The following is a 24,985-nucleotide window of genomic DNA, read 5'->3' as shown; positions in this document are numbered from 1 at the left end:
CACAAAAATATCAAGCAGCACAACTGTTTTCAACATTAATAATAGAAGGAATTTAATAGAAGAAATATTACTTGAGCAGCAAATCAGCATATTAGAGAAGGATCATGTGACACTGAAAACTTGAGAAATAGCTGCTGATAGCAAAGCTGAATATTCACAGGAATAGATTAACATTTTAAATGTATTAAAATAGCAAGAGATCTTTTCCATGGTAATCACGGTTTTACGCGACTGCGATACTCAATGATTCTTTTTTAGAAATAGAATTTTCGACATTGAGGCTGGAACAACAACATACAAAGTATGACCATGATTATCCCAGGTAGGCTACTGTTTATGTGCTTTATTTAATGTTAAAAGAATCGAATGTGAGTTTGAATATCATTTTGCGTGACCTTTTATCGCTATATTGAAAGTGACAATTCACCTCACATCAAGGAAACAAGAATGTTCAAACTGTCAACTCAAGTGTATTCAATGACAAAGATTGTATAAGTCACTCAGTATGTATTTGTTATGAATAATATTGTAATATAATCACAAGCTTTGTGAGCTAAGTTGATCGTAGAGACCATTGGTTGCAACGGTTCTACAATCTACTTAGGCTTACGATGCTTTTGGGAAACACAGCCCAGATTGGTTTGTTCACGCATCTGACTGATCTGGTTCTTTTGATATCAGCTCACTGATGCAGTGGGAAGATTATACAATATTTACATTATTATGCACTGATAAAGTCGAATGGACCACTTTTATGAAACTTTTGCATTCTTTTTGGAGCTTCAAAGCTTCAGCCTCCATTCGCTCTAATTGCATGGAAGATCTAAGAGCACGACCAGTACAAAATATGTTCATTTGAGATCGCCAGCAAAAAAAGAAAAAAGTCATACAGGTTTGAAAAGATTTGAGGCAGAGTAAATGATGACAGTTTTATTTTTGGGAGAACTGTGTAAGCCCGTTTATCGGTCCAAATGGGGGTTTGCGCCAGAACGGGCGACGGTCTCTGCGTGTTACTGTCTTTCTGCGTGGCAAAGTAATTTAATTCCATTTAAGCTTTTATCTGACTCCATTTTATCACGACCTCGAATTTATGTTAGATTGCCAATTGGTTATTGGTCAATTACATAATAGTATTTAACTCTTTACTTATATTTTACCCATTCATATTAGGAAGCTATGTCGCTCAGAGGTCCTCACGCCTTGTTTAACGTGGGTCTCACAATCACAGTCTCGCCAGCTTCGGTCACTAAACAGAGGTAATTGCTATATGTCTGAGATTGATCGCATTCACGCTTACACAATCAAAGATACTTTGGTATAGCCCCCGTGATTGTATGCACTTGAAATTAAAGTAACGTTTACTTCAGTAGAGGTATGGCCACTACTACAGATATAAGTCAACCAACTTTACTTGTCTTATAATAGCTTTGGATTGGCCATGCCGTGGTTTCCCACGTACACTTATCTAAAGTAACATTAAATTAAAACAGAGGTAAAACACACCCAGATTTAGGTTGGTAAAGCAACACTTCTGCTGCCCTTAACGGAAATTCACTTCTTGTCTTTGCAAAACACGTACACTTGAATTAGTGCCAAATATTAGTAGTCACTAATCTGACGCAAAACTTGCGGTAACATACAAATCCGTTTAATCTACTTGGGGAAAACAATTTCAGAGTCAGTCGGAATAAAATCAAATGTAACAATTTATTATGTCAGGTAAGTGTATCATGCCAGGTAAGTGTATCATGCCAATTTCATAATCAGTTCAAAGATAATAAATACAAAACATCAAATGCTCTGGAATAAAGAGAGAAGATGCGAATCTGACATTATAAAATATGTGATGCGAAGTGTTTTGCATACACTCAGCATCACGGGCTAATTTGAGTTACAAATCGCCCCGAGCCTCTTGTTGCAATTCATTATATACCCAGACCAAGACAGAAACTTCTTTCACGTGGAAACATTTGCTAACATTGGGAATTTGCATTCAGAGTTGACACCTTTTGAGAGCAGGATGCCATTTGCCTGGAAGACACACCCTCTTCTGTGTGCAAGTTATCTCTAAACTCTTAAAAACGTTAATACCTTTTGTTTTACTTCTTTGGGAATGAGACCTCTGTACCAGTCGCACTGAGACATTTCAAATGATACCAAATATGTATAATTACTTTACACATTTAACATTGCATAGGTGCATAGTTTTAGGTGAGGAAGAGAAGAGGGGGAGCAGGGGAAGAGAATGAGACTGTAAAAGTGAGGTGTGAGCTGCACTCTGTGGTGCGTCTCGGATGTTGCTGTTACATATACAAGAGAGAGTTCAAATGTTAATTCTCAGGAGAGCCTTTTGCTTTCTCGCGGGGTAGCCCAGACTTACTGGCACCCGCCTTACAACTGTCCCTTTGAGCAATAAATGGTTCTTTCTTTGTAAGAAGCACAAAATAGGTAGCATAGATGTTCTTTTTTTGTAGTTTCTTGTACTTTTTGCTTGGCAAGTGGAATTTGGAGATTAATGGTACCCAGTGTTGCCAAGTAAACATTTCAGTGGTGACTGGACAGCACGTGTCTGTCCTTTCCCCAGCGCAGAATGCCACATTTACAAGCCTACGCAGCACTCTGGCTAATTATCCAGATGGCTTTAGGGAGAGAGAGAGATGCAAGGTGCATCGAGGCTGAACCACCTGCCTGCTGGAAGAGCGGGTTACCTCAGGTCATACCCCTGCCGTAAAGATTTTGTAATTCATTTATGCCTCGTGAAAAGAAAGGAGCAGATTTTTTAAACATTAACTGTCATTTTGGATGAAAAATGTGAGAGGGAGTGCTCAAACGACCCTCAGAAGTGGTGCAAATAAACTCCTTTAACCTTCAAAATTTACAGACTTCATTACAGAATGAATCGGAGCCTTGTCTCTAATGAACAAACATTTATGGTGTACTGACACGTTCACAGCAGATGTTACCGGTTCTCACGCTAAGCTTGTTTGCTTTATTTGGTGTACTTCAAATAAAGGTGGTCTTGTTGAATTTGGCGGCCATGCTTGTTTGTTTCAGTTTAGACAAAGGCGACTGACGGTCTCAGCGGGCTTTTACTTTTCTTTATACTTCAAAGCCTACTAGCTTTTTAGCTTGAAAGTCAGCTTTTGATGATAGCTTGGGGTCAAGTCTGCACTGCGCCTTATGCCTCAGGCAACAGAAGATGGTTTTAAAAAACCATCTCAAGGCAGATTCAAAGGTCCAAGACAAACATCTTTGAAAACATATTATGTGTTAACTGAAGTACACTCTGCCTCTCACCATACAGAAGATTCATACATGCTGTCAATTTGGTTCATAATAATGTAACTGTCTCATCATTGTTTATATTTTCTTTCAAAAGTGCCACACCTTTATTCTCGTGTTTATAATAGTGTTCACACTTGATTTTAATTATAATATAATAAAAAAAACTAACAAATAGCCATTTTTTTATTTCATTTCATTGTTTTATCTTATTTTAAACCTATTATCAACTGTGTGCTTCATCATTTCTAATCTAACTAGAAGTTTTCCTGTGATCAGATATGATATCAGGCTGTTCTGACTTTGTATACTCATTTTTTTTCTTGCTGCTTGTTCATAATTTCAAACTCTAACAATCAAACACACAAACCTTTAACCCACTCTATCTGTCTAACATAGCTTAACGATATATAACCATTAAAATTGGAGGCTTTCAGACAGAGCGTTGAGCCAACATTTGTGTCTTTGTCCCATTTTCTTGTTGAAGTTTCAGTTTAATAGTTTAACAATGTGCTTCGTTTAGTTAATTTGTAACATTTAGATCTTTTGCGGTTCAAACGTTGCTATATGAATTTGCAGCTCAGGCTTCACCAAGCTTAAACTGATTAATGGCATCCAACATTGACCATGACCGTCCCCTAATACTGGGTTCCTGTGTAATTTGACTTTGTAGTAAGCATTTTTCAGACTATAGATGTGTAAAAGGTGACATTGATGTAAAGTCATGTCACCCCGTTAATGTCATTCTGGTTTATTTCAGAAAACACAGCTTGCTTCTGGGCTCTTTTGCATTTAATTTATGTTGTTTATTTCCTGCCAGCAGAGCACTTTGCTGCTGATGCAATGTTTGCATTAATGCAGGCTGACATTGTGCAAAGTGAACAGGAATGAATATATCCTATACCCTCTCTCTTGACCTCTCTCTTTTTCTCATTCATCCTAGGTGACGGAGCTAATGATGTTAGTATGATCCAAGTGGCGGATGTAGGGGTCGGAATCTCTGGACAGGAGGGCATGCAGGTGAGGAGAAACTGAAAGAACAAGGGGTAGTAATGATGTTTAAAAGAGGATGGGGATGGAAGAGATGACTGCATTCTGGCTAAATCTAGAGCGTATAGTGTGAGCAAACTTTATGCTCTGCCTCAAGTGTACAGTACAAGAGGAATGAACATTGCAAAGCAGGACTGCAGAGTTAATGCACCAAAAAAAAATGGATATACATAATTCATGTTTTATGAAGATGTTTTGGCCAAGATATGGAGAGACAGTTGATAAATGGTACCTTACACCAGTGGTTCGCAACCGGTGGTTTACAACCCAATTATGAGTTGTAGATCTCATAAATACAAATGATAAGATGCAGTTAACCGTATTATTGAGTATAGTTACATATTTTCTGATGCAAAAATTACACAGAGTTATAACTCAAATGTGCTGTTTCTTTTTTTTTCTTTTCTTTTGTACGTTGTTAAATAAGTGCAAGTTGCTAAACAAGGACTATAACAATTACCATAGTAATGGGATTTTATGTGTTTGACAAATCTGACAAACACTTTTGTGCTTGCATATTTATAACTATCGTGATCCAGGATAGGATAGTAAAATACACTAAAGTTTGGGGTCGGTAACAGTTTTTAATGAAAGAGGTTGCATAAGCTCAACAAGGCTGCATTTATTTGATCTAATATACAATAAAAACAGTAATATTGTGAAATATTTGATTTAAAGTTAAAAATAAAACTGAATTCAAAACAACTGTTTTCTATATTAATATATTTTAAAATGTAATGTAGTCCCACTTAAGAAACATTTCTTAAGACCAGCGTTGAAAAAAAATTTGCTGCTAACTATTTTTGTGAAAATTGTGAGGCATTTCTTTTGGGATCTTTTGATAAATTGAATTGAATTGACCTCAAAGTTTTGAACAGTATGTAGTTTTGTTATATTGTGTGTGTGTGTTATAAAATGCTAGTTGATAAAGAGTTCAGCAAGAATGTGAAGTATAAAGTTCATTCGTTTCCATGCTTTATTTTAGGATATTTTCCTCGAGTTAATAGTACTGTATTAACTTGCCACTTGATTTAAAATCTGGGTCCTGAAGCAGAACCACTGCCTTATGCAACCTTTCTGTTAAATGGACTCTTCCACTGATATATTGACCCATGCCTTTTCTTAACGGCAGTTAACCTAAATGCACTGTATTGCAGTGGCAGCAGTCTGGCTTTTAGGTGACTTGCAGCATATGGCTGCTTCAGCGCTTCATTTATAAAGCGCCCTCCACTTGTTCGTCCCTGGGAACAGCAAATCTCATTCTGGTTTCTCAGAAAATCTCTACGTTGCCCACAAAACACTTACCCACCCCCCTCAGCCCCGTTCTCAGTGGCAGGCGTACAGAATCTTCTGAGGTGAGAAGAGAGACCGGAAGCACCATGAGCTCATCTGTTTGACGCTCTGTCTCATTAATTAATTCAGAGAAAGATCTGGACGCAATGAGGCGCCACTCTCCGCTGTGTGCCAAAGGGCTGCTCTTATCTGAGATCTCGTTGAGGCCAGCATTCAGTATAAACAACCCTAATGAGAATCTGCTTGTGACTCTGTCCCGTTGACATAATGTACCAAACACTGCAAGGTAATAACTAATCTCACCTGCTTTTTTTATACCTTTTTTTTTTTGGCTTTCTTGATGTTGAGAGAATGACAGTAGGGTGGCGAACATGGCTGATGGTGCTGTCAGGCCAATTGTAACTGATTAAAATCCCCAAATGCTATTAGAGACGACAAGGCAGTATCTGTCACGCTGATAGATGACATGTTAACTGCCTGACGCGTGCGGCTGTCGGAAACATATCATAAAGAATAGATGGGTGATGGACGGAGGATCGTTTTCACCAGATTCCACAGGCAGGGAGGCTCTTCATAGTTCTTTTATGCAAAAATGTCCTTACAAGTGTTTTGTCACCAGGCTGATGTTAATCTTTTGTCTTCTGAATGTATATGGATGCCACGCCACCATTTTTGTGTCTCACATGATGGATCTTTTGGGCCTCAAGGCAGATGTCATCAAAATCCATTTTATATGAATATGTTTGAACACTTTAACTCATTGGGACAACATGTAACAGAAGCATTGGGAAACGGTGTATATGGAAAAAAATATATACTCTCATTTAAAAAAAAAGCTATTCTACCTTTCTGAGTATTTGACATTGTTAATAAAGGTTTGACGACATTTATATTGCGACCACATTTACTGTCTTTGACTGTTCTGTTCACATTTTGTTCATTCATAGGCGGTAATGGCCAGTGACTTTGCCCTGCCACGGTTTCGATACCTGCAGAAGCTGCTCTTGGTTCATGGCCATTGGTGTTACTCTCGTCTCGCCAACATGATCCTCTACTTCTTCTACAAAAACGCTGTGAGACCCTGAAGTTTCCTCATTTCATGATTATAATTTGCTTTAATATATAGGTTGATCTACTGCAAAGGAAATTTGAAGAACTATATGGCAGGGATAATATATAAGCTAATCATCCTGAGGTTTATTTTGCGATAATGATCGGATTGCTGTATATTATCCTGGCTAATTACCAAATAAACACATAAATACGAATGAAATGCTGATTGTATGTTGGAAATAGTTTTATTCTGTGAAGGAAAATGAGTTATACAAGTGATATGGAAGGAAGAAATTAGTTTACAGGGTGTTCATGGATCCTGTAAAATTATTAAATCTTTCCCCTATACCATTCAGCCCTAATCACACTTCATGAAGTTCAACTGAACATCTTGATGCCTTAAAATATCGCTGTTTAATCATTTTACATTTAATGATTAAACAGCGATATTTTGTATATTTGGTTTAAAGAATTGGGCTTAATTTTTAAAACATAAATGATTAAATTTGCACTAAAATGTTTTTATGCTTTGAAATTAGTTTCTGTAAACATCCATAACCTGTACTTCAGCCATTATACTAAATAAATTGACTTTAGGATTGACCAATTAGAATGGAGTATTCCAGAGAGTCATGTAATAATGCATCCAGTTTAACAAGTTGAAGTTTCATGACTAGTTTATAGCTAGAAGCTCTTAAACGTTGTTGTCTGTTCTTCATATATACTCTTTGATTAATGAAGATCTATTCTTAGGGAGGTCCTAGAAACGTCTCGGACGTAATGAAGATGCATGACTTGTAATGAGGCAACAGCTGCAGACCTCATTGTAGACCTTTTTTTTTGTCTTTGTCTTACCCTTTTTCCCCTCTATTGTCTCTTTCACTCTAGATGTTTGTTGCCCTCATCTTCTGGTATCAGTTCTACTGTGGGTTCTCTGGGTCAGCCATGGTTGATCAGTGGTATCTGATCTTCTTCAACCTGATGTTCTCCGCCTTCCCTCAGCTCATCACGGGCATCCTGGACAAAGATGTGTCAGCAGAAACCCTGCAAGAGTTGCCGCAGCTCTACATGAATGGACAGAACTCAGAGGTACCGGCAGAACATAATTATAGCATAAATCGAATTATAATTGCGATGGAAAAGACTATTGAAAGTGTAATGTAAATGGTAAATAAAACCCATGAACAGCGTTTTGCCACATGTATTCACACATGAGTTGCCCCCAGTTTGCAGCATCAGCAGATCCTCTATAAGCAGATGAAGTATTACCCATGCAACGGTTGCTGCAGATATTGCTTTGATTGTTTTTTGCTGACCCGTTTCAAAATGGGTCTTTTATTCTGTGCTGAGTTTCATGAGGGGGAAAACAGCACGAACAAGAGCAAACATTTTATAAAAACCACTAATCATCCTGAGAGTGCTGAAATTGTGCAACCTGGGATAATTAAACTGCTGTGGTTGCCTCTGCTTTGCTAACAATATGCCTCTGCAGAGGTCTTGCTTTATTTTGATTTATTCACAAACCATTTCTTCACATTCTATGACTCCATTAGTGGAACATCTAATGACATTATAATAAAACTGGGCTCGTCTGGAATCGTGGAATAGTTTTAACTGCCCCTGATTGTCTCAATTTCTTTTACAGGAGTATAAACCCTACATGTTCTGGATGAACATGATTGATGCCTTTTACCAAAGTCTCATCTGTTTCTTCATCCCCTACTTTGTAAGTTTGATTTGATTTTTAGTGCATTTGCTGAAATTTCCATGCCAAATCCATGACTTGGCTGCTCAAGTATACCTTGGTTTATACCAAGTATAAACACTAAAGCCATTATTAATAATGCATTATGAAAGTATTTTTAAAGCATTAATTATTCCTTGCGATGCACCTTGTAATGCATTGTATGGTCTCATGAATAATTGTAATCACAGTTATAATACATTGTAATTCATTGCTACACCTCTAGAAATTATAATGCTTTAAAACACATGGCAAACAAAGATGTAATCTGCAAATATTATAATCCATTTTAATTTTGGTTACAATTATTTATGAAACGATATAATGTATTATAATATACATTATGAATACTGCTTTAATACATTGTACATAAGCTTTAAGTGTTACCAAACATTCTAATACAATATTTAAAGTTTAAGTGAACTGCAAAAATGACTTCTTAACTACTCGTTTTCCAGTAAAAATATTGATTAAAAAAAATCCTTAAAACAAGAAAAGCTTATTTTAAGCAACACATAAGATTTTAACTCTTTACCCACCAGTGTTTTTATAAAAAGTTGCCAGCCACCACCATCTTTTTTGATCATTTTCACAATTTCATGGCCCCCAGAATATTTTGTTTTATGAATATCTGAACATAAAAAATATTAAAAGAAACAACAGACCATCTGCTTAAAAAAAAAATTCTAGTATTTTTTTTTTTATGAACAATTGAATTTGGGTAAGTTCCATTAAAGCAACATTGAGCAAAACGCAGAGAGAAGTTTGGCGGCGAAAGAGTTAAAACTTTTTTTCATAGACCTTCACTAATGGTGTATTTTGTTTTATTGCACTGGCAGATTTTTTCTTTTAGCCATCATCTTTTTAATAATTACAATTGATCTTGTTTCAAGGATTTTCAGATATTTTAACTGCAACTTTATACAAAAATACTAATTAAGAATAGGATTTTTGCAGAGTGTGATGTTAAAATACTTAAAATCAAGTCTATAAGTAAGCAACAGTGTTGTCTGAATGTCATATTTGTGCAGGCTTACGTTGACTCTGATGTGGATTTGTTTACGTGGGGAACTCCCATCACCACCTTGGCACTCTTCACCATTTTGCTGCACTTGGGAATCGAAACCAAAACCTGGGTGAGTAAGTCTTGTTTTATCAAATGCAAAATGTAATAGGATGGTGTAATGTAGCGGCTAAAACTCTCACTCAGTCTTCATGGTCCTTCTGTATACCTTTTGGCAGTGTAATGGCAGTTGTGTGCTTGTTCAGATTGTTGAGGGTTTCTGGTTAGGCCTGTTTATTGTTTCTAATCCTAAACGTCATTTGCAAAAATGCTGATAAGAGAAATAAAGTCTGTTGTCAATCAGATCAATTTCAGTCAGAAATCAGTTAGAAATGGATGTCCCTGCATGGCATTTTGCATGCATGTAGGTAAAGACTTGCATTAACTTACTCTGTTAAAAGTATTTTAAACTTGCTTTACCATGTTTGCTGGCCTTGTCGAATGTGTCATTTTATTTTATGACATACAGTATTAATTATTTGTTCAGGTCTTCACTCTAATAACAGCAGCAACCATGAAACTTACTTTGTACTGCTACATTATCACTGTTGCTCTAGAACAATCCATTAGGGTGCCGCAATATGTATGAATATATATATATACGTCTGGTGTAAGATCCACCTGAGGTTTGGAAATGATAAAGTGCTTTAGCTTTGCAGAAATAAGAAATCCATCCCACACATGTATATGAGGGGGAAGAGAAAACAAGCCTTTCCTTACTTTCTCCAAGTATGAAATGAGGCTGAACACTGTAGCGAGGAAGACCAGGATGATGCTGACACGGCCAGAGACATTTTATGCAGGGAGCCTCCATGATTGGTTTGAACCGGGAGATAGTGCACCATCAGGGGCCATACATCAGCCTGACAGCCCATGCAGGAAGCCTGAATCCAGGCCAATGTGCTCGTCTCTCTCGCTCACCACGGTGGCGTATACATGGCCCACACGCACAGGGTGGCCAAAGCTAATAGTTGATTTTACCGATGCATGTCTTCTGGTGTATCGCAAACTACATTTATGTATGTGTGCAGCCCGTACCTGCTTCTCCTCTATTTTCCCCCTCTATTCATGAGCCACTGGCTTAGATTTATGAGGGCGAATTGGATTAGACCTTTTTCCATTACACCGGCACTGTAAATTTTCAGCTGACAAGTTTCGGTGCGTGAAAAATTTCCTCTGCAGCCTCACTGTCTTTCCGGACATGATGATGGCTTCTGGTGTGAAAGAGGCCGTTCTTCACAGTAAATGGCTCAAGTAGAGAGTAAACGTTTCCGATAGTTGGGCTGGCAGGTTCATCGTTCCACATGCTGCCTGGGAAAATGAACACATGTACTAGAGAGAGCGAGTGAAACTCCTTTTAGGTCATTTGAGGTGAGGTCAGTGTGGAGGCCAAGTATGCATCAGAAGGTCGTTGCACGTAAATTATGCGTAACCCTTTTCAGTTCCACAATTTGATGTAATGCAGAATCCCTGACAACATTCAAAAGACAGCTAAAAACCCATCTCTTCCGTGAGCACTTAACCTCATAAATTAAAATAAATAGAAAAAATAATAATAAAAACGATGTTTTTCCCTTTGAAACATCACTTATCAGGCTTATGCTACTCTGAATAATACCTGAACTTCGTATTTTGAGCACTTCTTGTGTTGTTGTTGTTTTTTGCCTCTTTATGATGACTCGCTTAAATTAGTCCTAATTTGTATGTCGCTTTGGATAAAAGCGTCTGCTAAATGACTAAATGTATTTTAGGATTGAAACAACAAGCTTTACTCTTGCAACACCAAGTGCAAACTACATGCTCACCAGAGAATGGTTGAATTTTGATGTTAGGTTTCCCATTTTCTGCTGTACATAGTGTAGTAGAGACTGAATCACATCATAGAAATAACCAGAAACTCATTTGATCCAGTGTTCTTGCATTTTTTAATTCTCACTAATAACATTGTGAATAATGTATGAAGCGTTTTCAAATTTGTTCTCATTTTGAGTCATGGTACAATATCTAATTCGGGCAATTTAGCAACTCTTGGTTAACTCTGCCTTGATTGTCTTTAATTATTTCACAGACATGGATGAACTGGGTATCGATTGGCTTCAGTATAGCTCTCTTCTTTACTGTGGCGCTGTGCTACAACGCCTCCTGCCCAACCTGTTTCTCTCCCTCCAACACGTACTGGACCATGCAGAAGCTGCTGGTAGATCCTACATTCTACCTGATGTGTGTTGTCACACCTGTTACCGCTCTTCTTCCCAGGTATTTCTAAACATGATTATGCCCTGTTGTAACTATTTGGCCTAATTCAAATTATTTGACCTAACCATTTATTTTAGTTTAATTCCATGTTGTTGTTTAGATAAGGGAAGTTTATGCCAGTGACAGATACAATATTACACATTGCTATTACATTTAATTGTTTAAAAAGCATATGGTAACACTTTTTAGTTTAGAATCCAATTCTCACAATTAACTAGTTGCTTATTAGCATGCATATTATTAAGATATTGGTTTTTATTAGTACTTAAAATGCACATATATATGCCTTATTCTGCATGACCATATTCAACATCCTTAATCCTACCCAATGCCTGAACTTAACAACTACCTTACTATTAACAAGCAGGAATTAGGAAAAAGTCATAGTTAATAGCTAGTTAATAGAGAGAATTAGACCCTAATCTAAAGTGTGACCAAAAATATGTCAATATGAGAGGCAACTCATACTGTCAATATGAAATACATACAAATACTCATTAGATCACGTTGTTAAAATACATCACATAAGACATGGAAAACATGTTTGTTTGTGTCTCGGAAAACCCTACATTATGGGGTGAAAATGTCCTTGTGGGGAAATTTTTGGGTCCCCATGAGATAAACAGCTTATAAGTCATACTAAGTGAATAAATTTTTTTTTTTTTTTTTTGAAGATGTAAAAGTGCAGAGTATTTTCTGTAATGGGTAGGTTTAGGGGTAATGTTAATGTGTAATCATTATGTCTATAAAACATGAAAACGTGTGTGTGTGTGTGTGTGTGTGTGTGTGTGTGTGTGTGTGTGTGTGTGTGTGTGTGTGTGTGTGTGTGTGTGTGTGTGTGTGTGTGTGTGTGTGTGTGTGTGTGTGTGTGTGTGTGTGTGTGTGTGTGTGTGTGTGTGTGTGTGTGTGTGTGTGTGTGTGTGTGTGTGTGTGTGTGTGTGTGTGTGTGTGTGTGTGTGTGTGTGTGTGTGTGTGTGTGTGTGTGTGTGTGTGTGTGTGTGTGTGTGCTCTTATGGTTTGTAAACATTTTAAGGAACACTGAATGTGAATGCAATTAATGTCTAATAAATGTTGGTTCAAATGACATTTTCCGTGATCTAATCTAAAGAGAGAACCATTTATGGTTAAGTTGTTAACAGAGCATTATACAGTATAACTCTTTACATATGAGCTAACTAAACTTGTATATTGTCTATTAATGTATTGACTACAGTTTATAAACTATTAATTAGCTATAAACTAATAGTTTGCAAATGATTTATAAGAGCTTTGTTACTGTAGACTTATAAAGTGTTACCATAATTTCTAATCACAGTTTTGTTGTTTCCTCTTTGCTAACTCTTTACTGTGTTCATTTCTCAGATACTGTTATAGAGCTTGTCAGGGAACTTTATTCCCAAACCCTGTCCAAGTGGGAAGACAACTGGACAAACTGCCAGTGGACATGCGCAAGCTCTTACTGAGCCAGAGCCAGATGAAGCTGGGTTCGCTCGGGTCACTGTTTGCCCCCCGCGCCCCATTTTTCCCTCTCTGCAGGCCTTTCCAGAAAGATTATGGGCCCAGGGTAAAGCAAGCCCACATGAGTGGCACCAAACAGAAGGAGAAAGCTGTAGCCAGCCCGATCCCATCAAAGAGCATGGAGATGCCGGACACACCATTAAGCTCAAAGAACTCTGACAACCATATCACACTCAACTTCAGAATGCAGGAAAAAGTTCAGTCCTGCAGACAGGGCTCAGACAGCCCCCTATCTGAGAACTTACACTGCGTGAAGGAACCTTCGAGTCCCAATACAGGCACTTTGCCGTACTCCAAAGACACTCCAGGCTCCAGGACTATTTTGGATAGCACAGGCTTGGAGGCCCCGCTGAGCCCAATAGACCTCTGTCAGGTCGGGTTGCTCACCTCCACTCCGTTGCTTTCTCAAACCGAGACTATGCAGCTCATGTCGCCACCCAGAAGTTTTTTTCTGGGACAAAAGCTAGACAATGAGGAGCATTCAAACCAAAGATCCCTACTGAAACGGGCCGGGGATGTGGATCACACCCAGTCATCTAGCTGCCCACAAGAACATTCACTCAAAACAACATTTCTATGATGCTTTCTACCCGTTACGCTGATTCAAATTTGCACGTTAGCTTTAAGAAATGTTATTATATATTCATGATTATTTTATGAAGATATAGGTTGGTACTACATATATATATGTTTAGATGTATAAAGTTTAGAATAAAGTTTGTTTGTTTGTTTGTTTGTTTTTTTAGAGAGAAAGAGAGAGAGATATTGGCCAGCATATGCAAACTGGATGGTCTTATTTTTTACAATGACTGACTTTTTGGATTTTTTTTTTTTTCTTTGTAAACCATCTCAAAAGCGGAGGGGGTTTGTTTCTCGAGGCAGAAGCATACCAGACACATTCCTTTATCTGTTTATTTGAACCTGGATGTTCTGGCGCACTTTAAAGAACCTTCCTCTTCTACCATCAGACACTGCTGATAGCACTACGCTCGTATTTCCCCATCCCAGTCATAGACATTCACGGTACCCTTCACTGTCAGTAGCTACAGAAATTCCGCTAATACTTTGCCAAAAGTGCACATGAGAAGTCATTTACTAATACCTGAACTAATGCTTACTTTTAAGCATTACACGCTAGTAATTCGCTAGCCTGTTAACGCGCCACCCTTGCGCTCAGCTATTTTTATTTATTTATTTTCTCTCGCGCCTTTGAGTTCATAAAAGCTCAGGTGAATAAGAAACACTCAACAAACACGGTGAATAATGTCTTGTCCTGTCATTATCATGCGTTGCGTCTGAATGCGTTGTTGTTTTTGGAGCTCTATCGATTTGATTTATAATTCTTGATTTTTCTCTTTAAACCCGCTTACAACGAACATTTTCTACTCTTCCTCACTGAGAAGCACTACTGCTCAAACCTCATTGTTACAACGCGGACTGTTGAGCAGACGCGTCTCAAGCCTATTAGTGATCCAACGCTGCATACTCTTAAAGGTTACGTCCGTGGATCACGGCTGAACGAGTCTTCTCCACACTCACTTATAAACAAACACTTTTTTTTCGCCTATCGTGCGTCTACTCTACACCCCTATCACTAAAAAACCTCATAGTTACAACGCGGACTGTTGAGCAGACGCGTCTCAAGCCTATTAGTGATCCAACGCTGCATACTCTTAAAGGTTACGTCCGTGGATCACGGCTGAACGCGTCTTCTCCACACTCATTTACAAACAAACTTATAATATAAATTAGTATTAATATTGATAGCATCACTGGTAGCTTCGTTGCTAACTCACTGTCCATCTGTTAAAATGGCGAATATATCAGATGTAAGTAGTCTACCGCTTGGTGCAGGTGAGGACACATTTGAGCTTCACGCACTGCAGTCTGAGCTGGAAGCTGTTGAGAAACAGATCCACAACCTTTTATTGAGACAGGCCGAGCTGAGAGACCGGTGTTTGGCTCTTGAAACATCACGCGCCGACGCACACAAATCAGTGTTTAACGTTACTAACCCGCTGACTCCGACCGCGTCTACTCCGTGCGTTCCTCAGCATCGGTCGCAATCAGCCATGGTCTCGTTCACTCCGGCTCCAACACGCCACCACGAAGCCTGGGTGGTTCCGCAGCGGAAGACGCGAGTCAGGTTTAGACCAAGACTTTCTCCGACCCTCCCGGTTTTCGAGTTATCGACACAAAACCGCTTCTCCCCTCTACGCGAAACAGAACGCGATGCTGTGATCATCGGCGATTCCATCGTTCGGCACGTACACGCTACGTTAGGTACAAGTAAGGTGCAAAGTCACTGCCTCCCTGGTGCTCGTGTTTCTGAAATCGCTGCTCGCGTTCCCGAGATCCTGAACGGTGACGAGCGCGTCGGAACTGTGGTCCTGCACGCGGGAGTGAACGACATCAGGCTGCGCCAGACGGAGATTCTGAAGAAAGACTTCAGGAATCTAATCGATACGGTACGCAGCACATCGCCTGAAACAACGATCATTGTGTCAGGACCGCTTCCCACGTACCGACTAGGGCATGAAAAATTCAGCAGATTATTTGCGCTAAATGAATGGTTAATGTCATGGTGCAATGAGCAGAAACTGCTCTTTGTAAATAATTGGAATCTGTTTTGGGAGCGACCTAGGCTTTTCCGTGCTGATGGCTTACACCCAAGCAGATTCGGAGCGGATCTTCTGTCAGATAACATCTCCAAAATGTTAAATACCCTTTGACTAGTAACCAAAAGTCCAAATCATAGTCTCTGCTGCACCAATTCAACTGATATAAATACTAGTGTAGAACATTGCATAGAAACCGTGTCTATTCCTCGTTTAGTGAGATCAAATAATAAATCTAATGCAGGATCTAGGAAAAATCTAATTGTTATTAAAACAGAAAATGTTGCTATTAGTAAACAAAAACTATTTCTAAAGCTAGGTCTTATAAACATTAGATCACTCACACCTAAGGCAGTTATTGTAAATGAAATAGTCACAGATAATAGCTTCGATGTACTTTGCCTTACTGAAACCTGGCTTAAACCAAATGATTATTTCGGTATTAATGAGTCTACTCCTCCTGGATACTGTTATAAGCATGAGCCCCGTCTGATTGGCCGTGGCGGAGGTGTTGCAACCATTTATAAAGATATTCTAAATGTTACTCAGAAAACGGGTTATAAGTTTATTTCATTTGAAGTACTTGTACTAAATGTTACGCTCTTAGATGTTAGAAAAACATCCCTATTATCTCTAGCCTTGGCTACCGTATATAGACCGCCAGGGCCTTACGCTGATTTCCTAAAAGAGTTTGCAGATTTTCTCTCAGACCTATTAGTCAATGTCGATAAAGCATTAATTGTTGGAGATTTTAACATACACGTAGATAATCCAAATGATGCGTTAGGAGCTGCGTTTACAGATTTATTAAATTCATTTGGGGTCAAGCAAAACGTCACCGGACCAACTCATCGTCTTAATCATACACTCGATTTAATTATATCACACGGAACCGATCCAACCGATATAGATATCATTCCACAAAGTGATGAAGTCACTGATCACTACATGGTAACTTGCATATTACGTACTGCTGTAATATGTCATGCGGCGTCGCGTTATCAACCAGGCAGAACAATCCTCCCATCCACCATAGATAATTTCTCAAATTGCTTATCTAATCTGTCTCAGCTGCTGCCTGAACCCAAACAAACAGATGAACTAGAAGAACTAACTAGCACTATGAGCACCATTCTCTCTAGAACATTGGATGTGGTTGCACCTATTAAATTAAAAAAGGTCAGAGAGAAAAATAAAGCACCATGGTATAACAATACTACGCATGTTTTAAAGAGAGAAACCCGTATTTTAGAGCGTAAATGGAAACAAACTAATTTAGAGGTCTTTAGAATCGCGTGGAAAGACAGTATGTCACGTTATAAAAAGGCCCTAAAAGCTGCCAGGGCTGAGCACCTCCGCAAACTAATAGAAAACAACCAAAACAATCCAAGGTTTCTATTTAACACCGTGGCTAGACTAACAAATAAACAGACGTCACCCGAACAAAATATCCCGTTACAGTTCAGTAGTAATGATTTCATGAACTACTTCACTGAGAAAATAGAAAGCATCAGAACCACAATTATAAACGTTCAATCTTCAATCGCGCCTTACAATTCAGCTTCAATTATCACCCCGAAAGAACAATTACAGTGCTTTACAACTATAGAACAAAAAGAGTTAAATAAACTTATCACTTCATCTAAAACAACAACATGTTTATTAGATCCTATACCAACTAAACTACTGAAAGAAGTGTTATCTGTAGTGGAAGAGCCTCTCCTCAATATTATTAACTCGTCTTTATCTTTAGGTCATGTTCCAAGAACATTTAAACTGGCAGTTATAAAACCTCTCATTAAGAAACCACAATTAGATCATAATAATCTAGCAAATTATAGACCCATTTCAAATCTTCCATTTATGTCTAAAATATTAGAAAAAGTGGTGTCCGCTCAACTGGGCTCTTTCTTGCAACAAAATGATATCTATGAAAAGTTTCAGTCTGGATTCAGACCGCATCATAGCACTGAAACTGCGCTCGTTAAAATCACAAATGATTTACTTTTAGCTTCTGACCAAGGCTGTATCTCAATACTAGTTTTACTTGATCTTAGTGCTGCGTTCGATACTATAGATCACACAATACTCTTAGATCGACTACAAAATTATACTGGTGTTCAAGGACAAGCACTAAGCTGGTTCAAATCATACCTATCTGACCGCTACCATTTTGTCTATTTAAATGGAGAAAAATCGATCATAACTCCAGTAAACTATGGAGTGCCGCAGGGATCTGTATTAGGCCCCCTGTTATTTTCAATATATATGATGCCACTTGGAAATATTATAAGGAAACATGGAATTAGTTTCCATTGTTATGCTGATGACACTCAAATATATATTTCATCACGGCCGGATGAAAACGCTACATTTTCCAAATTGACAGAGTGTGTTAAAGATATAAAAGATTGGATGACGCGTAATTTTCTTTTATTAAATCCAGACAAGACAGAGGTAATACTTATCGGTTCAAAAAACCGCCCACAAAACCTCGCACAATACAACTTTAACATCATAGGATGTCCTGTTACTTTATCCTCTACAGTAAAAGACCTGGGTGTTATACTCGATTGCAACCTGTCTTTTGAAAATCATATTTCTTATGTTACAAAAACAGCATTTTTCCACCTTAGAAACATTGCTAAGCTACGTAATATGCTATCAGTTTCTGATGCAGAAAAGTTAGTTCATGCATTCATGACCTCGAGACTGGATTACTGTAATGCTTTATTAGCTGGTTGTCCTGCATCCTCAATAAACAAGCTACAGTTAGTCCAAAATGCCGCCGCTAGAGTTCTTACGAGATCAAGAAAATATGATCATATAACACCGATTTTATCATCACTGCATTGGTTACCTATAAAGTTCCGTATTAATTACAAGGTATTGCTACTGACTTATAAAGCCCTAAACGGCTTAGCTCCAGTCTATTTAACGGATCTTCTATCGCCCTATAATCCATCGCGCTCTTTGAGATCACTAAATTCAAGGCTTTTGGTCATACCTAGGATATCCAGAACCACCAAAGGAGGGAGAGCATTTTCACATTTGGCTCCAAAACTCTGGAATAGTCTTCCTGATACTGTTCGTTGCTCAGACTCGCTCTCCCAGTTTAAAACTAGATTAAAGTCGCATCTCTTCAGCCAGGCATTCATATAATCCTACAGTTCAAACTACAATCCGGCCTCTATCCAATGCCAGAGGAGAACTGGCCCCCGACTGAGCCTGGGTTCTCCCAAGGTTTTTTTTTTCTCCATTAAGGCACCTGATGGAGTTTTAGGACACCATTAGGTCACTTGATGGAGTTTTTCGGTTCCTTGCCACTGTTGCCTTTGGCTTGCTCAGTTGGGGATATTTTGGGGATATTTAATTTAATTTTATCAATCAATAAATTCCTCTTGAAACAAACTTTGTTGTATTATTTTAATTTAATACTGTGAAGCTGCTTTGATGCAATCTGTATTGTGAAAAGCGCTATACAAATAAACTTGACTTGACTTGACTTGACTTTTAGATAAAGGTATGATATAATTAAAAAACTAGTAATGTGCTTAGCTGTGACTGGACTGGAGTCATTTGCATTAATGACAGCCTTAACAACAGTGTTTTAGTTAGTTAATGTTTTAACACTTTCCGGAATCAGGTGATTTCTATTACGAAGAACTCAACTTTTTTTTTTACTCTGACTTTTAATAAATTAATCATGCATGATTTTAATTCATCATAATGCCTTCATAACATTTGCTTCACATTCATATCTGCTATACTTTTTCATTTACATGAATAATCCCATTTAAAAATGTAATTAAAACACATTTATTAAAGTCAGATTAGGTTTTTTTTGCCACTTTAAATACTTTGTTATACAGCCAATCTAATGCATTAACTATCAAACTTGTTCAAACGTGTAGTTAAGGTGGCCATTATTCACATGACTCCCTCTGACTCCAGTCGTAGCTCATGCTAGCGTTTAATTAGTTCTTGATTGGTTCATTCGTCAATAGTTTTGTTTTTGCTGTTAGACGGACAATGCATAACACTTTTACTCTATTGCATTCCATTATTGAAGCTCTTAGACATCTACGCGACGTTAAAATGTTAGCTCGCACACGAGCGTCATCACAGACTTAAAGGAGTCAAACATTGCTTTGTAAAAATGGAACTGTCCTCTAGTCTAGCACAGTTGAACATGCATATAAATTGCTTGTGGAAGGTTCCAGCTCAAGTATTTGTTTGTCTTTTTTGTAATTTTTTTTGCTGCTGCTTTGTTTGTACACACATTCCTGCAGAATAGGATTTCACTTTTGCCTTTTTTATATATAGTTATATTAATTCAGTCATAGTGCAGAGTGCTTTAGGAAATAGAGGCCGATGCATAAAGCTACTTAGTTTTTATTGACAGCTAAGGATCTTGGCAGACGGCCTTAGAAGATATGATTCAGTGCATGCGCGAACAGAAGGACGTGCTGATAATGCCACTTTACTGTTTGCTTTAGTCATTTTCGGCCTTATCGGTTCAAATATGCATCTTCTGCTATGATTGTATTTTTCTGCTGTTTACTCTTTACAAGATCCTTGACCAAAGATGCAAGAAGCACATGACTGCTGGAGTTTTTGTACTGTAACCGGAAGCTCTTGCTGATTGATTTATCGTTTAGCGATTTAATCGGCTCAGGGTTGCTACTCCTCGATTACATTTCAGCCAAAATGACAAATTCTGTCATCAATTATTCATCCTCATTTTGTTCCAAACCTGATTGACTGTCTGTTTTTTTTTTTTTTTTTTGGTCCATGCAATGAAAGTCAATGGTGTCCAAAACAACATTGGACCACAAACTGCATGGATTCCACAGAAGAAAGTAAGTCATAATGGGTTTGGAACCGCATGAGAGTGAGTGAATGATAACAGGATTGTCTTTTATGATGGAACTATTCCTATATGTGTCTTTGTGCCCTAACGGCCCCAGATGCTGTATCCAAACTGGTCCTATTGTTTCATTACAGGAAGCTCTATCTATTGTATGCATTCGTGACAGGCTTGCCCTCAGGAACCGCAAGCACACGTTCATGAAAACATTCCGTTTTGATCAGTCTATTCTAAGGGAACTAATGGACTAGGCTGTGACTCGTTATTTTAAAGCTGTAATATGTGTAATGGACGAATCAGGCGAGCACACGAGTGGTTATCCTTTTGTTCCGCAATAGAATATTCCATGATTCTGCAAATGTCAGGGGTGTGGCGTATCATAGTCCCCTAGAGAGATGCTGAAATAGTTTTTATGAGATGATTTGTCATGCTGTGCTCGCATAACCTCAAGGCCTCACCAATCTGTTCGTTCGAGATCTCATTTGGGCAGTCGTTATCAAAACCGCTGATTTATGAACAGCCTACCAGGAGGATTATGAGATCTATTGTGCTCATTACACAATGAATGGTGCGAACAGAATGTGCTCGGACCAAAAAACAAGGGTGATATATTTTGCAAGCTCCTCCAATTGTACTTTCTTGTGCTTCTTAAACGCTAAAACCTAGGGTAGTATATAAAGTGGGCGATGCAGTTTTAAGCTGGCTGTGATCGGGAGAAAATGACTGACTGTGTCTGCATACGATAGTAAAAGCCTAAAAAGCTAATATGAAGCACACAAGTACTTTGTCCCCTCAGTTTTTCTTCTGCACTGCTCAGGTTCAGCATTTGCTGCTTTGAGCAATTATTTTTTATTTTTTGGTCTCGTCAAAATTGTAATGTTTATAGCATCCTGGACTTTATTTTCGTAGTCTGATAATAGCAACTTTTGTATGTGCTGAAGTGCTTTAGTATATGCGAGAAAAATGGTTTTATACGATGTGGAATATATGTTATGTGCCTTAACACTGGAGAACACATGTAGACAGCAATACATAGTGAATTTTAAAGACGTGCAGTATATGTAAAGTTATTTGGAGTTCTATTAATGAATGCGGTTTAATAAAAGAAAAACACTTGGTTTTTAAGGAATTTAAGAGATTATGCTGTTTTTTTGTTTTGTTTTTTGTCTGTACTCTTTGTTTTGGGGTTTGTTTGTTTTTTGATTGGAATGTGCCAGTACTTGGATCCCAGGTTTCAGGTCTGTCAAGTTCTTGGCCAAGCATCACATGCTGTATAAGAATCCATTCACAGTTGCATTCCAGAGCCTTCCCTAACTTCAGGGCAAAACACCAGCAGGAATGCCGTCCTTCAGAGTTTGTTAGAGTTTTTCATATCACACATGTAACCATCGACTTTTTAATACTCAGCATGACTTTTGTCACTGTCATTTCTGCCATGACTGTTTCTGGCTCATTGTACTGTAATTGGTGTTTGTTAAAGTCACACAAAGGTTCAGCATGTTCTCACTTTACACTCACTACATTGACAGCCCTTTATAAAAACACCTGTTTCAAGTGTTTCTGTGACATGTTGGGGGGTTTTGTTAAATTGTTCTCTCGTTCTGTGTTTGTTTCTTTGACAAGAACAACTCTTTATGTCATAAAACTAAAATAAATGGTAAGCCAATGTTTCTTGCGCTCTCATTCTGTTTTATTATCTTCCTTGAACACTCCAAAAGCATCATGAAAGAGGTCTGTGTGACTATATTCAAACTCTCATTGAGCCTTTGTTTGAGGAACAGGCTAAATTTAAAGTCATTATTCCCAGAAAAGTTTTGGTGATGCGTATGTATGTGCATACATTCGTTCAAATGGCGTGTCAATGCAGATTTATGATTCTCATGAGGCTCTTTGACATCAAACTTGGTGTTGAATAGAATATTATCATGTTAATTGATCTTTTTTTGGTGATCGATTCAGCAAAATAAGTCATGGGTTTGTAATGATATTAGTAAATGATTATGGGGTTTATTATTTTTGGTTGAGCGATTTCTCTAAGCCAAGACTATCCCTGTAATACACCTCAGAGACTTTTCTTTTTCTCAACTCTACAGGATGGCAGAAGTATTCCAGCACATTGTAATTGCTCCCTCTCAACAGGATCTTTTGAATGGCTATTGCACATGACAGCTGAGTGGATGCACTCGCCTCAGGGCACAGCTGGAGACATTTCCCTCTGGAATAATATACACAACTAGCAGTGGCTGAGAGCATCTGTCAGCTCAATAAGTGCTTGGTCACCCAAAGGCATGATTGTGTTTTGTATTTTTTATTTTTTTGTGTGTTATGTCTTTTTACTGGTGTTACATAATAGCTGGGTTGATACTTGATGTTCATCCAGCTTATCAAGGCTTTTGTTTGGGTTTGTGTGTGTTTTTTCCAGCATAATTAATTAATATCAGCCACCACTGTTGTATAAATTATTAAATAAATTTTAAACGGTGAATTTTGGGCCAAACCTTTACATTGTCTAAGATTAATAAAAATATAATAAAGTCAATCAAAGTTGTTTGTATTTATAAATAAGTGGCTTTAATACATTTCATGTTGTCCAAAATAAAGATAGTCAATTAATTGACACATTTTTTTATTAATTAAGCCTTGTGTATGCATTTCATTTAAATAGAATGAACATTGGATGTGTTTGGACTGTAAAAAAAAAAAAAAAGTGCTGCCTTAAATTAGGTACAATCAACTTGGATTAATTACATTATACTGACTTAAATTAGTTGAATTCTTGTACAATGCAATTTTCTTATTTTCTAATTTACTTATTTTGACGAGTTAAAGCAATGTAAAAACATGTTGTCAGCGTATTGCTCATATAATATTTTACAGTGTACTCATAATTGAATAGATTGAATAAAAAATGTGTACGAAATAATCAAATAAACGCAGATGTAGCATCTGGACCAATCAGACGCACACAAATTATTCATTATATTTAATGAATAATCCAGCAAACTCACTCTCCCAACAAAAGTCTATGAAACTTCCGCCAAAACTAACATCCCAAATGAAGCTAACACACTGGCAGAAGCCCGTGTCCTGTTATAGGACACATTAAGACTGATAAGACTTTTTACGACCCCAAAAGGAATTTGCAGAGAGTTGTGCCTCTCACTTAATTCTTGCTGAGAAGGAGAAATAAACCCTTTTAATCCTATATATTCTATCTATGACCACTTCAGAAATGTATAAACATGTATCTAATTTTCCCATATCATGATTGTCCTTTTATGTGGTTTGGCCTATGTACTCTTTTAAACTCTTTTGGATTAATGTTTCAGACTTGCATATTATGGTAAACTAAAATCATATGTGTAGCATGTTTAGTCTGTATAAACTCTAATTTTCGTCCCCCATTTGTTCATTTACATTACATTTAGCTAACTTTGTGACGCATTAGTACGGTATTATAAGAATCTTGAAGATTCTTTTCTTAAACACCCAATCAAATGACATGTTCAAAGGCCTGCTTGAGCAAAAGGTCCTAAAGAAATTCCCTCCAAAGGGAACACCTTCTTATTGGCTCACAACCCTCCAGAGGGTGTGACATATTCACACTGATCACAAGATCACGCCTCTTAGTCTCTTAGTTCCTTTCTGAAATCCTGATGTGAAGATGATGCTGAACTGTAAGTTTTCTAAGGACCCCCAAGCTTGTGCCAGGCTGCGGCCTTGTCTTTCTATTCACCAAAGGTCCTCTGACTCACACTGGTTCTCTCTCATCAAGACCACATCAGCAAAGATCAACTGGAGCCTCAACAAATTGCATCAGGACATTTAAATTCAAATGGGCGAGACATGCAAGTATCAAACTTAGTCTAATTATTTGATACTTTAAGTATCCTTACCTCTTTTAAAGAAGGGTGTGTTTGAACTAAACTGATGGTTTGCTCAAGGCTGTTGATCTGCTGAATTTCAAACAATGCTATAACTTGCTTTCCTGTATTCTGTTTCAGCTCTCTTTCCCTTAGTAAACTGTATGTATGTGAATGTTAGAGTAGTTTAAGTGTTAAATCTTATTAATAAAATATTGTTCATGTCACACGTAAAGTTGTCCGTGTTTCAAATCAAACTCATACATACTGGAGTCCCAAATCATGCAGATTTTAACTACTTGCTCTTAGTAGTAAAGTAAGAAAGACATTTCCCATACCCCGGAAATGTACATTTCTTAGAATTAATAAACTATC

At 37.8% G+C, this 24,985-nt stretch overlaps 1 protein-coding gene and 1 long non-coding RNA gene across 2 annotated transcripts in view; one reads left to right on the top strand and one right to left on the bottom strand.

Annotated features, from left to right (window-relative positions):
• The window catches only part of atp10a (ATPase phospholipid transporting 10A), a 51,476-nt gene extending 37,626 nt beyond the window's left edge, over positions 1-13,850 (top strand). The window contains exons 15-21 of the mRNA XM_082137228.1: positions 4,226-4,302; positions 6,573-6,698; positions 7,567-7,767; positions 8,324-8,404; positions 9,454-9,558; positions 11,554-11,741; positions 13,104-13,850. Of these exons, the coding sequence (XP_081993354.1) occupies positions 4,226-4,302; positions 6,573-6,698; positions 7,567-7,767; positions 8,324-8,404; positions 9,454-9,558; positions 11,554-11,741; positions 13,104-13,839 (1,514 nt within the window). The 3' untranslated portion in view covers positions 13,840-13,850. The remainder of the gene's footprint in view (positions 1-4,225; positions 4,303-6,572; positions 6,699-7,566; positions 7,768-8,323; positions 8,405-9,453; positions 9,559-11,553; positions 11,742-13,103) is intronic.
• Positions 13,851-13,956: 106 nt separating this feature from the next.
• On the bottom strand, positions 13,957-23,422 carry LOC309474709. Its single transcript, XR_014197398.1, has 2 exons — positions 19,384-23,422; positions 13,957-14,372 (listed from the first exon to the last, which is right to left on the bottom strand). It is a non-coding gene; the product is annotated as an uncharacterized lncRNA (long non-coding RNA).
• Between the last annotated feature and the right edge of the window lie 1,563 nt (positions 23,423-24,985).

The sequence above is a fragment of the Leuciscus leuciscus genome, assembly GCF_965113295.1.
Source record: "Leuciscus leuciscus genome assembly, chromosome: 14".
Taxonomy (NCBI): domain Eukaryota; kingdom Metazoa; phylum Chordata; class Actinopteri; order Cypriniformes; family Leuciscidae; genus Leuciscus; species Leuciscus leuciscus.
Note: the sequence above shows the minus strand (reverse complement) of the source record. Positions and strands in the feature narration are given on the sequence as shown.